The sequence below is a fragment of the Pleuronectes platessa genome, chromosome 11 (assembly GCF_947347685.1).
Source record: "Pleuronectes platessa chromosome 11, fPlePla1.1, whole genome shotgun sequence".
NCBI classification, from domain to species: domain Eukaryota; kingdom Metazoa; phylum Chordata; class Actinopteri; order Pleuronectiformes; family Pleuronectidae; genus Pleuronectes; species Pleuronectes platessa.
In genome coordinates this window covers 6,636,633-6,652,270 of record NC_070636.1, presented here as the reverse complement: position 1 = coordinate 6,652,270, position 15,638 = coordinate 6,636,633, and the positions used below count along the sequence as shown (strand labels likewise).

General features: G+C 39.3%; 2 gene segments (V, D, J or C); one reads left to right on the top strand and one right to left on the bottom strand.

The window, feature by feature from the left end:
* Nucleotides 1–15,638, top strand: part of LOC128451237 (Ig kappa chain V-III region MOPC 63-like) — a 150,125-nt gene that overhangs the window by 44,738 nt on the left and 89,749 nt on the right.
* The window catches only part of LOC128451236 (Ig kappa chain V-III region MOPC 63-like), a 91,388-nt gene continuing 87,572 nt past the window's right edge, over nt 11,823–15,638 (bottom strand). Inside the window, 1 exon segment of the V gene segment in view lies at nt 11,823–12,369. Coding sequence covers nt 12,047–12,369 — 323 coding nt within the window.

Genomic DNA, 15,638 nt, shown 5'->3' with positions numbered 1-15,638 from the left:
TATATCTATATTGACCTTATATATCATCTCTATATATTAATCAGACTGTCTACAGGGCCTTGCATAAGTATTCGTCCCCCTTGGAATTTTTTCATTTTGTACTGTGACAAACTGGAATTCAAATAGACTTAAACAGACTTTTTACCATTTGATCAACACAATGTGCATAGTACTTTGAAGGTGCAAAACACGTGACACAAACAATGAGAAAGAAAAAGTTAACATCTGTCGGGTGCATAAGTATTCACCCCCCTTCTTCTTGGCAGAAAAGCTGAAGCTCATCAGATTGGATGGAGACCGTCTGTGAACAGCAATTTTCAAGTGTTGACATAGATTCTCAATTTGATGTAGGTCTGTGATTTGAATGGGCAATTTTTTAAGACATGAACATGCTTTGATCCAAACCATTCCATTGTAGCTCTGCCTGTTTGTTTATGTGCATTGTCCTGCTGGAAGATGAACCTCCGCCCCAGTCTTAAGTCTTTTGCAGACTGCATCAGATTCTCTTCAAGGATTGCACTGTATTTAGCTCCATGCATCTTTCCCTCTATTCTGACCAGTTACCCTGTACCTGCTGAAGAGAAGCATCCCCACAGCATGATGCTACCACCACCATGTTTCACTGTTGGGATGGTGTGCTCAGGGTGATGGGCAGTGTTGGGTTTCCGCCACACAAAGCGTTTTACATTGAGGCAAAAAAGTTCAATTTTGGTCTCATCTGACCAGAGCACCTTCTTCCACATGTTGGCTGTGTCTCCCACATGGCTTGTGGCAAACTCCAAACGGGATTTCTTATGGTTTCCTTTCAATAACGGCTTTCTTCATGCCACTCTTCCATAAAGGCCAGATTTGTGGAGTACACAACTAATAGAGATGTTCAAAGCTTGGGATTTTTCTTTTTAAACCTAACCCTGCTTCATACTTCTCCACAACTTTATCCCTGACCTGTTTGGCGAGCTCCTTGGTCTTCATGATGCTGTTTGTTCAGGAATGATCTCTAACAAACCCGGAGTCCTTCATAGAACAGATGTATCCATACTGAGATTAAATTGCAGACAAGTGAACCCTATCTACTAATTATGTGACTTGCAAATGTGGCTTGTGAAGGCAATTGTTCACACCAGATCTTTGTTAGGGGTCACACAGTAAAGGGGGTGAATACATATGCACTCAACACTTTTCAGATTTTTATTTGTAAATAATTTTGAAATCCATGTGATATTTCCCCCCACTTCTAAATGATGGACTATTTTGTGATTGAGCCATTACATAACATCACAATGAAATAAATAATAATCTGTGGTTATACCATGACAAAATGTAAAAAAAGTCCAAGAGGCGTGAATACTTATGCAGGGCACTGTATATCTCCATATAGACGGTCTATCTAACTAAGGTCTCTTTAGGCCTCATGATGCATTTTGCAGCTCTTTTTATTCACATGGTTTTATCTTTATTAGCAGATGCAGTTTGCTCAGTTTGAATGGAATTGAAATGTTGAACATTATTCATTTTTTTTAACAAAGTATTCGAATAAGCCTGATACTCGAAAACTTCACTGTCACATTCTGATTGATACTCAGAGTATTTTCTCAGAGGGTGAGAATACCTAAATAAAACAGAGGCCTGGGGTCACTGAGGTCAGATGACGCTTACTTACTAACTTCTTTCCCTAATATCAGAGCTGTATGAAATGACTGATGTACATGGTGATGAAAAGGTTGAACAAGGACAGAAAACAAAATCAGCCTCAGACCCTAATGGAGTTATTGATGATGGTGAACTGCCAGCAGAGGGCAGTGTGCATCTACTCATAGACATGAAGGGATATTCCTGAGGGAGAGAGTTACTCCCAGAGCAGCTTCCTGGCTTCAGTGTTCAGTCACTGTTGGATTTAGTTGAGGAAACAAAATCACTTGGCTAGATTTTGGCACATTTCTTGGTTTGGGATGAAATAGTCCATTAACAACAATCACATTAAAATGTTTTCTGGTAAAAAACCTTGAAGAGAAACTTCTCCCATGTGTGCAGACCGGAACTTTTCAAAGTCAGACACAGAAGTGAAAGTTCCTTCATGTGATGTCCACATGTTCTCACTCAGCGTCACCTCTTCCTCTCAGTTTCATAAAGACAGGTGCACTCAAATGTATTTTGCATGAATTTTATGCATCGCTGCTCCTCAGAGTTAAAGTCACACAGAGTCTGAACGTGAGATGAGCTTGAGGTGGTGGTGGTGGGGGGGGCGTTGAATATAAACTTTATTACTTCATTATCATTTATGTGGATGCACAGGTCTGCACTTTTATAATTTTGATGATGAAGTATTTGTTAACATTTTTCGTACTCCTGGACATTGAGAGACAACAAGTTAATTTAACTTTGTCATGAAATTACATTTTGAAAAGAAGATTGACATAATTTGAAGGCTGTTAAATAAACAGGATGCTTCAAAAGAGTTTTTAAAATACTGTTTTGTACATCTACTCACTCTGTAATTCAAGGGAATGAAATACACATATTTGCATCAATGAAAGTGACACAATTTGAATCCAGATGTTGACGACCCTCAATTCTGCTTCTTCATATTTAGTGTAAATCCAAACAGCAACGCTCCTGAGTTTGTGTCCCACGTCACCTTCAGTCCGCTCAGAGCAGAGGAATCATTTCCATAGAGAGGAGGCTTTGCATCGTCAGCTGATCCTCCACTGAACTGAGAAGCTTTATAGTCCTGTGACTCCAACTCTGCAGGACTCAGACCCGTCAGTCCACCACAACCACCATGACTCTCATCACCCTCCTCATCTGGACGCTGGCCTGCTGCAGCTTCACAGGTTCAGTCACTCAGCAACATTTCAGACGTGATGCGCTGCCTGTTCTCTCTCTTCACCTCCGCTGATTAATGTATGATTTGTGTTTGTGTGCAGGATGCAGCGGCCAGATGACTGTGACTCAGCCTCCAGTCGTGACATTTACTCCAGGATCCACTGTCACGCTGACCTGTAAAACCAACCCTAGTGTTTATAGGGATAGCAATGGTGACTATATGTCCTGGTACCAGCAGAAACCTGGACAGGCTCCCAAGCTTCTTATATACTTTGCATCAACTGTATATTCAGGGACTCGATTCAGTGGCAGTGGCTCTGGTTCTAGCTTCACCTTAACCATCAGCGGTGTTCGGGCCGAAGATGTTGGAGATTATTACTGTCTCGGTACTCCTGATAGCGCACGGTTCACACAGTGATTTAGAGCCGTACAAAAACCTCCCTCAGTTTGACTGAAGTGAAACTGGTCTGCTGCAGCTGCAAAGAGAATAACTGGTCCAGTGAAGTGAAGCTAAACACAACTGAAACAAACTCACAATATTAAATGTTCAGAAATCTCCAAACAAAGCCCCATGAAACCAAGTTTGTCAGATTTAGATTTTCTACATTATTAACTGGACTTCATTACTTCACTAGCATTTACGTGGACGCACAGGTCTGCACTTTTTAATTTTGACTATATAATATTTGATTGAAGATTGTAGTGATGTGGTTCATGTGTTTCTTTGTAGGGGGGTGTTTGGGTCAATGTAGGCTCCCCAGGTCCCTTTTGACTGAGGCCCCTAAAGTCCCTTGAAACGCCCCTGAAGTCCAACAAATGAGTTTTCATGGTGATTCTCTGGTGGAGCAGTGAACGCTGCGTTGACCGGCCGAGTTGCACGTGTTGTAAACGGAGCTGTATCGTAAAAAACCTGCCTCAACTAGTTGCTCTACAGAATGAGTTCTAACAGAAAACTACAATAAACACAGAGAATATATACGATGTATTATAAAACACATTGAGGTCATACAACAAGCACATCCTGCAAGTTTAAAACCAGAATAATCAGACAATTGTGGTTATTTATCAATTTCATTTGAAGACTTAATGTTGCATTTATTTATCGCCATTAATTGTCATTTAGATTCTGTTACACTACATCAAATGTTGATATGATGATTATTATAATCACACATTCAAAAGTATATTACCATTAAGCACTCACACATCAGAACATGGATGGAACAGAATATCTAATTAACTCTTATGCTAAATGTGTAATTTCCCTTTGCTTCCTCCGGTTTCATTATAAACTTTTACTTCTGTCACTTATTGACAATAATATGAATTATGAGGAAAGTCCTACAAACTACTAACGTGATACTTTTTTGATTTTCATCATTTTGTTCAATGTTCAACTCAGAAGTCAGAAACATGGTTTTCATGCAGATCCACACAAGAGAAATTACTGTCTAAGTAGAAGTAAAACACAGATTTACATTTATATCTTTTACCACAGAAAAAATAAAACAGAAGCAGATGTTGGTGATGATATATTTTATTTTAGTAAACTAAAAATAGAAATGTGAAAAACAAATGACATAAGAACATGAAATATTTATTCTTGTTTCAAAAGTAGCACAATACAGCATTGGACTGTCATAATGAGTTGAAGAAAAGGCATGAAGACATGCAGAGCTGCAGTAGAACACATGTAAATCAAACGGACCCACAGTAGAGCACAATGACTCCATCCGGTCGTCTCTCTACTCCGAGCAGAGGTCAGGGTCAAGGGTTTGAGTGACAGGGCTCTGTCCGTCCAGACTGGCCTCACAGCTCACTGAGCCCGCCTTCCTCCACTGGTCTGCAGGGAGGCTCAATGTGCTGCTCCAGCTGTAGTGGCCGGCCCCCCCCAGGACCCCCGGGGTGTGAGACACCCCTGTGGACCTGATGCTGCCCCCCACCTTCCAGAGTAGGCTCCAGGATGAGGGGAAGCCCCCGCTGGCCATACACACCAGAGTGGCAGTGCCCTGCTTCAGCTCTTCACTGGAGGGGGGGAGGAGGGTCAGGGTGGGCCGCACCACACCCACTGGAGGAGAGAGAGGGGAGAAAAGACAAAGGGATGAGGATGAAGGAAAATGACCTACAGGTGATTTCTTGTACGTTATCAAATGAAACAGAAGAACTTCTACTGTTGAACATCATTCACTCAGTGTCAGACCATCAGCCGCAGGGTTCAAGTGTCAATGTGGCTGAGAAGGTTCACTGATAATGATTATTGATGATTATTGAGGACGTCTTCACGTCTGTTTCTCAACGTGTGACAGTGAAGAACTCGTCCCTGAGATGATTTTCTTCTGTTTAAACTCACAGAGCTGAAACACTGGTGTGAAAACAGTTCAAACCTTTGTCGTCTGTTTCTTTCACTTCCTTTTCACCACATGAAGCGTGAACGCAAAGCTGAGCTGCATCTACTGATAAAATCCTGTTTGTGTTCAACATCTGATTTTTGTGCCAAAATATGTTTGATCAATTCAAACTAAACATTTTTAAACAATTTATGATTAAGTTTGAAGCTTGAGCAAATTCTGTTTTTAAACATTTTAAACATGTGAATAAAAATCATCATTGTACATGAAAATAGAAGAAACATTTGTTTTAGTATGTTTCTATAAATGTCTTAATCTACATAAATTAATTACAACCAATACATATTGATCTACATTTCTTTCTCTCAGGATATGAGATTACCTTAGATTGATAAAAATTCCACAAAATTATCAGCCAGTAAATCTCTGAACTTGATCAAATTCTTGTTCATTACTTGATAAAAGTTATAAATGCACAAAGTAAAAGTCTCTGGTACTTACAGTCTTTGTCGAGTTTGGTTCCTCCACCGAAAGTGTACCACAGTGATACAGACTCATTAGGTGCTCGTACAAAAACCTCCTGCACCGTGAACAACAGTCTGTCCACTGAAGAGTCACTTGTTTCTGGTTAAACTACACAATTTACACTGAATATTTATATTGAGCAAACGTGACTCGAAATTTCATCAAGATTTAATAAATAATAAATATATATATATTTGTTAAAATCTTTCAGAAAATGTATTTAAATTTGTCATGAATTTAATATTTAAAGAAAATAAGTTTGACATCATTTGAAAGCTGTAAAACAAACAGGATGCTTCAAAAGAATTAAAACAACATTTTCATAAAAAATCCAATTGCACGTCTACTCACTCTGTAATTCAAGGGAATGAAATAAACATATTTGCATCAATGAAAGTGAAACAATTTGAATCCAGATGCTGACGACCCTCAATTCTGCTTCTTCATATTTAGTGTAAATCCAAACAGCAACGCTCCTGAGTTTGTGTCCCACGTCACCTTCAGTCCGCTCAGAGCAGAGGAATCATTTCCATAGAGAGGAGGCTTTGCATCGTCAGCTGATCCTCCACTGAACTGAGAAGCTTTATAGTCCTGTGACTCCAACTCTGCAGGACTCAGACCCGTCAGTCGACCACAACCACCATGACTCTCATCACCCTCCTCATCTGGACGCTGGCCTGCTGCAGCTTCACAGGTTCAGTCACTCAGCAACATTTCAGACGTGATGCGCTGCCTGTTCTCTCTCTTCACCTCCGCTGATTAATGTATGATTTGTGTTTGTGTGCAGGATGCAGCGGCCAGATGACTGTGACTCAGCCTCCAGTCGTGACATTTACTCCAGGATCCACTGTCACACTGACCTGTAAAACCAACCCAGGGATTAATAGTGATGATTTGTCCTGGTACCAGCAGAAACCTGGACAGGCTCCCAAGCTTCTTATATACGATATATCAACTCTATATTCAGGAACTCTGTCTCGATTCAGTGGCAGTGGCAGGAGCTCTGGTTCTAGCTTCACCTTAACCATCAGCGGTGTTCAGGCTGAAGATGTTGGAGATTATTACTGTCTCGGTTATCAAGGCGGTGGAAAGTCCACACAGTGATTTAGAGCCGTACAAAAACCTCCCTCAGTTTGACTGAAGTGAAACTGGTCTGCTGCAGCTGCACAGAGAATAACTGGTCCAGTGAACACAACACAAGTCTTCAAGCAGAGCGACAATGAAGCTAAACACAACTGTAATTCAGTCAGACAACTCACGTTCGATCATGTAATATATTCATTACAACAGATTTAGTGTTTGGCGTTTAGGCTCCAACTTAATCACTCCCCCATATGATTACACAGGAATGATGGGAGTGATGAGAAAATACTTGTAACCCCCCTTTGGAGCCTACAGGTGGATGCTGGGGTGGTGGAGGGGCTGAAGCAGCAGTGTGAGCAAGAGGGGTTGATGGGAAATGTGTCTCTGGTTAAATAGACCACCTGATAAGGTGGGTGTGTATTATAGATGGTTGTGGAGTTTGAGGTATGTCACATGATGTATGTCACATGATGTATGTAACATGATTGGGGCAGCGCAGCTCGAGTTGCCTGCCAGAACTAGCTCGCAGGCGTTGCCATATCAAACTCACTGTTTTAAATGTCCAGAAATCTCCAAACAAAGCTCCATGAAACCAACTTTGACATTTTAGATTTTAGGTTGAAGACTAGAACATCTGAATGTGTGTGTCATATAAGTGGATCAATAGGTCTGCACTTTTATATTTTGACTCTTTAGTATTCGTTTGAAATTTGTAATGACGTGGTTCATGTGTTTCTTTGTAGGGGGGTGTTTGGGTCATTGTAGGCTCCACAGGTCCCTTTTGCCTGAGGCCCCTAAAGTCCCTTGAAACGCCCCTGGAGTCCCACAAATGAGTTTTCATGGTGATTCTCTGGCGGAGCAGTGAACGCTGCGTTGACCGGCCAAGTTGCACGTGTTGTAAACGGAGCTGTATCGTAAAAAACCTGCCTCAACTAGTTGCTCTACAGAATGAGTTCTAACAGAAAACTACAATAAACACAGAGAATATATACGATGTATTATAAAACACATTGAGTTCATACAACCAGCACATCCTGCAAGTTTAAAACCAGAATAATCAGAAACAATTGTGATTATTTATCAATTTCATTAGATGACTAAATGTTGCCAGATTTTTATTTATCGAATTTAATCCTCAATTTCTTTCTGTTACACTTCATCAATTAGTGATATGATAATTATTATAATCACACATTCCAAAGTGTATTACAATTCAGCACTCACACATCAGAACATGGATAGAACAGAATATCTAATTAACTCTTATGCTTAATGTGTAATTTCCCTTCAATTTCTCAGGATTCATTATAAACTTTTACTTCTGTCACTTATTGACTAGAATAAGAATTATGAGGAAAGTCCTACAAACTACTAAAGTGATACTTTTGTGATCTTCATAATTTTGTTAAACGTTCAACTCAGAAGTCAGAAACATGGTTTTCATGCAGATCCACACAAGAGAAATTACTGTCTAAGTAGAAGTAAAACACAGATTTACATTAATATCTTTTCCGCAAATAAAAATTAAACAGAAGCAGATGTTGGTGATGATATATTTTATTTTAGTAAAATAAAAATAGAAATGTGAGAAACAAATGACATGAGAACATGAAATATTTATTCTTGTTTCAAAAGTAGCACAATACAGCATTGGACTGTCATAATGAGTTGAAGAAAAGAGATGAAGACATGCAGATTGTCTATAGATTCTACATATTTTATATAGGCTGTCTTCCTCTTTATATAGACTGTTTAAAATATATGAATAATATTTTATTATATTATATATATAGCTCTTATATGATACATATATTCCTGAGACAGTCACTAGACTGTATTTAAATGTATGTAGACCGTTTATATCACCATATCGCAATCCAACAATCTATATCTCAAGATTAACTGTATATATATATATAGATACTCAACAGACTGCATTTAAATCGATGTCGACCTTATATATCCTTATACATTAATCAGACTTTCTATATCTTCATAAATACAGTGTATCTAACTAAGGTCTCTTGAGGCCTCATGATGCATTTTGCAGCACTTTTTATTCACATGGTTTTATCTTTATTAGCAGATGCAGTTTGCTCAGTTTGAATGGAATTGACATTTTAAACTTTATTCTTTTTTTTGACAAAGTATTCGAATGAGCCTGATACTCGTAAACTTCACTGTCACATTTAGTCTGATTGTTACTCAGAGTATTTTCTCAGACGTTGAGAATACTTAAATAAAACAGAGGCCTGGGGTCACTGAGGTCAGATGACGCTTAATTACTTACTTCTTTCACTAATATCAGAGCTGCATGAAATGACTGATGTACATGGTGATGTAAAGTTTGAACAAGGATAGAAAACAAAATCCGCATCACACCATGATGGAGTTATTGATGATGGTCAACAGCCAGCAGAGGGCAGTGTGCATGTACTTATAGACATGAAGGGATATTCCTGAGGGAGAGAGTTACTCCCAGAGCAGCTTCCTGGCTTCAGTGTTCAGTCACAGTTGGATTTAGTTGAGGAAACAAAATCACTTGGTCAGATTTTGATACATATCTTGGTTTGGGATGAAATAGTCCATTAACAACAATCACATTCAATGTTTTCTGGCCTTTTAGACAAACTTCTTCCATGTGTGCAGACCAGAACTTTTCAAAGTCAGACACAGAAGTGAAAGTTCCTTCATGTGATGTCCACATGTTCTCACTCAGCGTCACCTCTTCCTCTCAGTTTCATAAAGACAGGTGCACTCAAATGTATTTTGCATGAATTTTATGCATCGCTGCTCCTCAGAGTTAAAGTCACACAGAGTCTGACCGTAAGATGAGCTTGAGGTGGTGGTGGTGGGGCGTTGAACATAAACTTTATTACCTCATTATCATTAACGTGGCACTTTTATAATTTTGATGATAAAATATTTGTTAGCATTTTTGTTACTTCTGAACATTAAGAGACAACAAGGTATACAACTTTGTCATGAATTAAAATTTCGAAAAGAAGTTTGACATAATTTGATGGCTGTTAAATAAACAGGATGCTTCAAAATAGTTTTTAAAATACTGTTTTGTACATCTACTCACTCTGTAATTCAAGGGAATGAGATACACATATTTGCATCAATGAAAGTGACACAATTTGAATCCAGATGATGACGACCCTCAATTCTGCTTCTTCATATTTAGTGTAAATCCAAACAGCAACGCTCCTGAGTTTGTGTCCCACGTCACCTTCAGTCCGCTCAGAGCAGAGGAATCATTTCCATAGAGAGGAGGCTTTGCATCGTCAGCTGATCCTCCACTGAACTGAGAAGCTTTATAGTCCTGTGACTCCAACTCTGCAGGACTCAGACCCGTCAGTCGACCACAACCACCATGACTCTCATCACCCTCCTCATCTGGACGCTGGCCTGCTGCAGCTTCACAGGTTCAGTCACTCAGCAACATTTCAGACGTGATGCGCTGCCTGTTCTCTCTCTTCACCTCCGCTGATTAATGTATGATTTGTGTTTGTGTGCAGGATGCAGCGGCCAGGTGACTGTGACTCAGCCTCCAGTCGTGACATTTACTCCAGGATCCACTGTCACACTGACCTGTAAAACCAACCCCAGTATTTATAGTGATTATATGTCCTGGTACCAGCAGAAACCTGGACAAACTCCGAGGCTTCTTATATACGATATATCAACTCTATATTCAGGAACTCCCTCTCGATTCAGGGGTAGTGGCAGTAACTCTGGTTCTAGCTTCACCTTAACAATCAGCGGTGTTCAGGCTGAAGATGTTGGAGATTACTACTGTGCCGGTCGTGATGCTAGCGCACGGTTCACACAGTGATTTAGAGCCGTACAAAAACCTCCCTCAGTTTGACTGAAGTGAAACTGGTCTGCTGCGGCTGCACAGAGAATAACTGGTCCAGTGAACTCAACACAAGTCTTCAAGCAGAGTGACAATGAAGCTAAACACAACTGAAACAAACTCAGTTTTAAATGTTCAGAATTCTCCAAACAAAGCCCCATGAAACCAACTTTTTCATATTTAGATTACGAGTTGAAGACTAGAATGTCTAAATGTGTCTGTAAGATGAGCGTGGGGGGGGGGGGGGGGGGGGGGGGATGGTTGAACTTAAATTGTATTACTTCACTATCATTTACGTGGAAGCACAGGTCTGCACTTTTATAATTTTGACTATGTAATATTTGTTTGAAGATTGTAGTGATGTAGTTCATGTTTTTCTTTGTAGGGGGCTGTTTGGGTCAATGTAGGCTCCCCAGGTCCCTTTTGCCTGAGGCCCCTAAAGTCCCTTGAAACGACCCTGGAGTCCCATATATTAGTTTTCATGGTGATTCTCTGGTGGAGCAGTGAACGCTGCGTTGACCGGCCGAGTTGCACGTGTTGTAAACGGAGCTGTATCGTAAAAAACCTGCCTCAACTAGTTGCTCTACAGAATGAGTTCTAACAGAAAACTACAATAAACACAGAGAATATATACAATGTATTATAAAACACATTGAGCTCATACAACCAGCACATCCTGCAAGTTTAAAACCAGAATAATCAGAAAATTGTTGTTATTTATCAATTTCATTTGATGACTAAATGTTGCCAGATATTTATTTATCGCCTTCAATTGTCATTTAGATTCTGTTGCAATTCATCAAATAGTGATATGAGGATTATTATAATCACACATTCAAAAGTGTATTACCATTAAGCACTCACACATCAGAACATGGATGGAACAGATTATCTAATTAACTCTGATGGTAAATGTGTAATTTCCCTTTAATTTCTCCAGTTTCATTATAAGTTTTTACTTCTGTCACTTATTGACAATAATGTGAATTATGAGGAAAGTCCTACAAACTACTAATGTGATACTTTTGTGATTTTCATCATTTTGTTCAATATTCAACTCAGAAGTCAGAAACATGGTTTTCATGCAGATCCACACAAGAGAAATTACTGTCTAAGTAGAAGTAAAACACAGATTTACATTAATATCTTTTGCTGCAGAAAAAATAAAACAGGAGCAGATGTTGGTGATGATATATTTTATTTTAGTGAAGTAAAATTAGAAATGTGAAAAACAAATGACATGAGAACATGAAATATTTATTCTTGTTTCAAAAGTAGCACAATACAGCATTGGACTGTCATAATGAGTTGAAGAAAAGACATGAAGACATGCAGAGCTGCAGTAGAACACATGTAAATCAAACGGACCCACAGTAGAGCACAATGACTCCATCCGGTCGTCTCTCTACTCCGAGCAGAGGTCAGGGTCCAGGGTTTGAGTGACAGGGCTCTGTCCGTCCAGACTGGCCTCACAGCTCACTGAGCCCGCCTTCCTCCACTGATCTGCAGGGAGGCTCAAGGTGCTGCTCCAGCTGTAGTGGCCAGCCCCCCCCAGGACCCCCAGGCTGTGAGACACCCCTGAGGACCTGCTGCTGCCCCCCACCTTCCAGCCCAGGCTCCAGGCTGAGGGGAAGCCCCCGCTGGCCATACACACCAGAGTGGCAGTGCCCTGCTTCAGCTCTTCACTGGAGGGGGGGAGGAGGGTCAGGGTGGGCCGCACCACACCCACTGGAGGAGAGAGAGGGGAGAAAAAACAAAGGGATGAGGATGAAGAAAAATGAAGTACAGGTGATTTCTTGTATGTTATCAAATGAAACAGAAGAACTTCTACTGTTGAACATCATTCACTCAGTGTCAGACCATCAGCCGCAGGGTTCAAGTGTCAATGCGGCTAAGAAGGTTCACTGATAATGATTATTGATGATTATTGAGGACGTCTTCACGTCTGTTTCTCAACGTGTGACAGTGAAGAACTCGTCCCTGAGATGATTTTCTTCTGTTTAAACTCACAGAGCTGAAACACTGGTGTGAAAACAGTTCAAACCTTTGTCGTCTGTTTCTTTCACTTCCTTTTCACCACATGAAGCGTGAACACAAAGCTGAGCTGCATCTACTGATAAAATCCTGTTTGTGTTCAACATCTGATTTTTGTGCCAAAATATGTTTGATCAATTCAAACTAAACATTTTAAAACAGTTTATGATTTAGTTTGAAGCTTCAGAAAATTCCATTTTAAAACGTAAACATGTGAATAAAAATCATCATTTTACATGAAAATAGATGAAACATTTGTATTAGTATGTCTCTATAAATGTATTTATCTACATAAATTAATTACAACCAATACATATTGATCTACATTTCTTTCTCTCAGGATATGAGATAACCTCAGATTGATAAAAATTCAACAAAATTATCAGCCAGTCAATCTCTGAACTAGATCAAATTCTTGTTCATTATTTGATCAAAGTTATAAATGCACAAAGTAAAAATCTCTGGTACTTACAGTCAATGTTGAGTTTGGTTCCTCCACCGAAAGTCCACCACAGTGATACAGACTCATTAGGTGCTCGTACAAAAACCTGCTGCACCCTGAACAACAGTCTGTCCACTGAAGAGTCACTTGTTTCTGGTTAAACTACACAATTTACAATGAATATTTACATTGAGCAAACGTGACTCGAAATTTCATCAAGATTTAATAATTAATAAATATATATATATTTGTTAAAATTTTTCAGAAAATGTATTTAAATTTGTCATGAATTTAATATTTAAAGAAAAGAAGTTTGACATCATTTGAAAGCTGTAAAAGAAACAGGATGCTTCAAAAGAATTAAAACAAAATGTTCTTAAAAGATCCAATTGTACATCTACTCACTCTGTAATTCAAGGGGAATGAAATACACATATTTGCATCAATGAAAGTGACACAATTTAAATCCAGATGCTGACGACCCTCAATTCTGCTTCTTCATATTTAGTGTAAATCCAAACAGCAACGCTCCTGAGTTTGTGTCCCACGTCACCTTCAGTCCGCTCAGAGCAGAGGAATCATTTCCATAGAGAGGAGGCTTTGCATCGTCAGCTGATCCTCCACTGAACTGAGAAGCTTTATAGTCCTGTGACTCCAACTCTGCAGGACTCAGACCCGTCAGTCGACCACAACCACCATGACTCTCATCACCCTCCTCATCTGGACGCTGGCCTGCTGCAGCTTCACAGGTTCAGTCACTCAGCAACATTTCAGACGTGATGCGCTGCCTGTTCTCTCTCTTCACCTCCGCTGATTAATGTATGATTTGTGTTTGTGTGCAGGATGTAGCGGCCAGGTGACTGTGACTCAGCCTCCAGTCGTGACATTTACTCCAGGATCCACTGTCACACTGACCTGTAAAACCAACCCCAGTGTTGTTAGTAATTATATGTCCTGGTACCAGCAGAAACCTGGACAGGCTCCCAAGCTTCTTATATACTCTATATCAACTCTTAATTCAGGAACTCCCTCTCGATTCAGTGGCAGTGGCAGTGGCTCTAGCTTCACCTTAAGCATCAGCGGTGCTCAGGCTGAAGATGTTGGAGATTATTACTGTCTCGGTTATCTTAGCGGTGGAGTGTTCACACATTGATTTAGAGCCGTACAAAAACCTCCCTCAGTTTGACTGAAGTGAAACTGGTCTGCTGCAGCTGCACAGAGAATACCTGGTCCAGTGAACACAACACAAGTCTTCAAGCAGAGCTACAATGAAGCTAAACACAACTGAAACAAACTCACAGTTTTAAATGTTTAGAAAGCTCCAAAAAAAGCCCCATGAAACCAACTTTGTCAACTTCTACTTTATTTACTAGACTTTAATACTTCACTAACCTTTACGTGGATGCACAGGTCTGCACTTTTTCAGTTTTTACTATATAATATTTGTTTGATGATTGTAATGATGTGGTTCATGTGTTTCTTTGTAGGGGGGTGTTTGGGTCAATGTAGGCTCCCCAGGTACCTTTTGCCTGAGGCCCCTAAAGTCCCTTGAAACGCCCCTGGAGTCCCACAATTGAGTTTTCATGGTGATTCTCTGGTGGAGCAGTGAACGCTGCGTTGACCGGCCGAGTTGCACGTGTTGTAAACGGAACTGTATCGTAAAAAACCTGCCTCAACTAGTTGCTCTACAGAATGAGTTCTAACAGAAAACTACAATAAACACAGAGAATATATACAATGTGTTATAAAACACATTGACCTCATACAACCAGCATAACCTACAAGTTTAAAACCAGAATAATCAGAAAATGGTGGCTATTTATCAATTTCATTTGATGACTAAATGCTGCCAGATATTTATTTGTCAACTTTGATTGTCATTGTCACACATCAGAACATGGATGGAACAGAATATCTAATTAACTCGAATGCTGATTGTGTAATTTCCCCTAAATTTCTCAGGTTTCATTATAAGTTTTTAATTCTTTCACTAATAGACAATATTCTGAATTATGAGGAAAGTCCTAAAAAATACTAACGTGATACTTTTGTGATTTTTATCATTTTGTACAAATCTTCTACTCAGAAGTCAGAAACATGGTTTTCATGCAAATCCACAAAAGAGAAATTACTGTCTAAGTAGAAGTAAAACACAGATTTACATTAATATCCTTTGCCGCAGAAAAAATAAAACAAAAGCAGATGTTAGTGATTATACATTTTATTTTGGTAAGGTAAAAATACAAATATGAAAAACAAATGACTTGAGAACATGAAATATTTATTCTTGTTTCAAAAGGAGCACAATACAGCATTGGACTGTCATAATGATGTGAAGTAGAGACATGAAGACATGCAGATTGTTTATAGATTATACATATTTTATATAGACTGCCATCCTCTGTATATAGACTGTTTATAAATATATAAATATATTATAGACTGTTTAAAAATATATTAATAATATATTATTATATTATATATAGCTGTTATATGGTACATTTATTCCAGAGACAGTCAA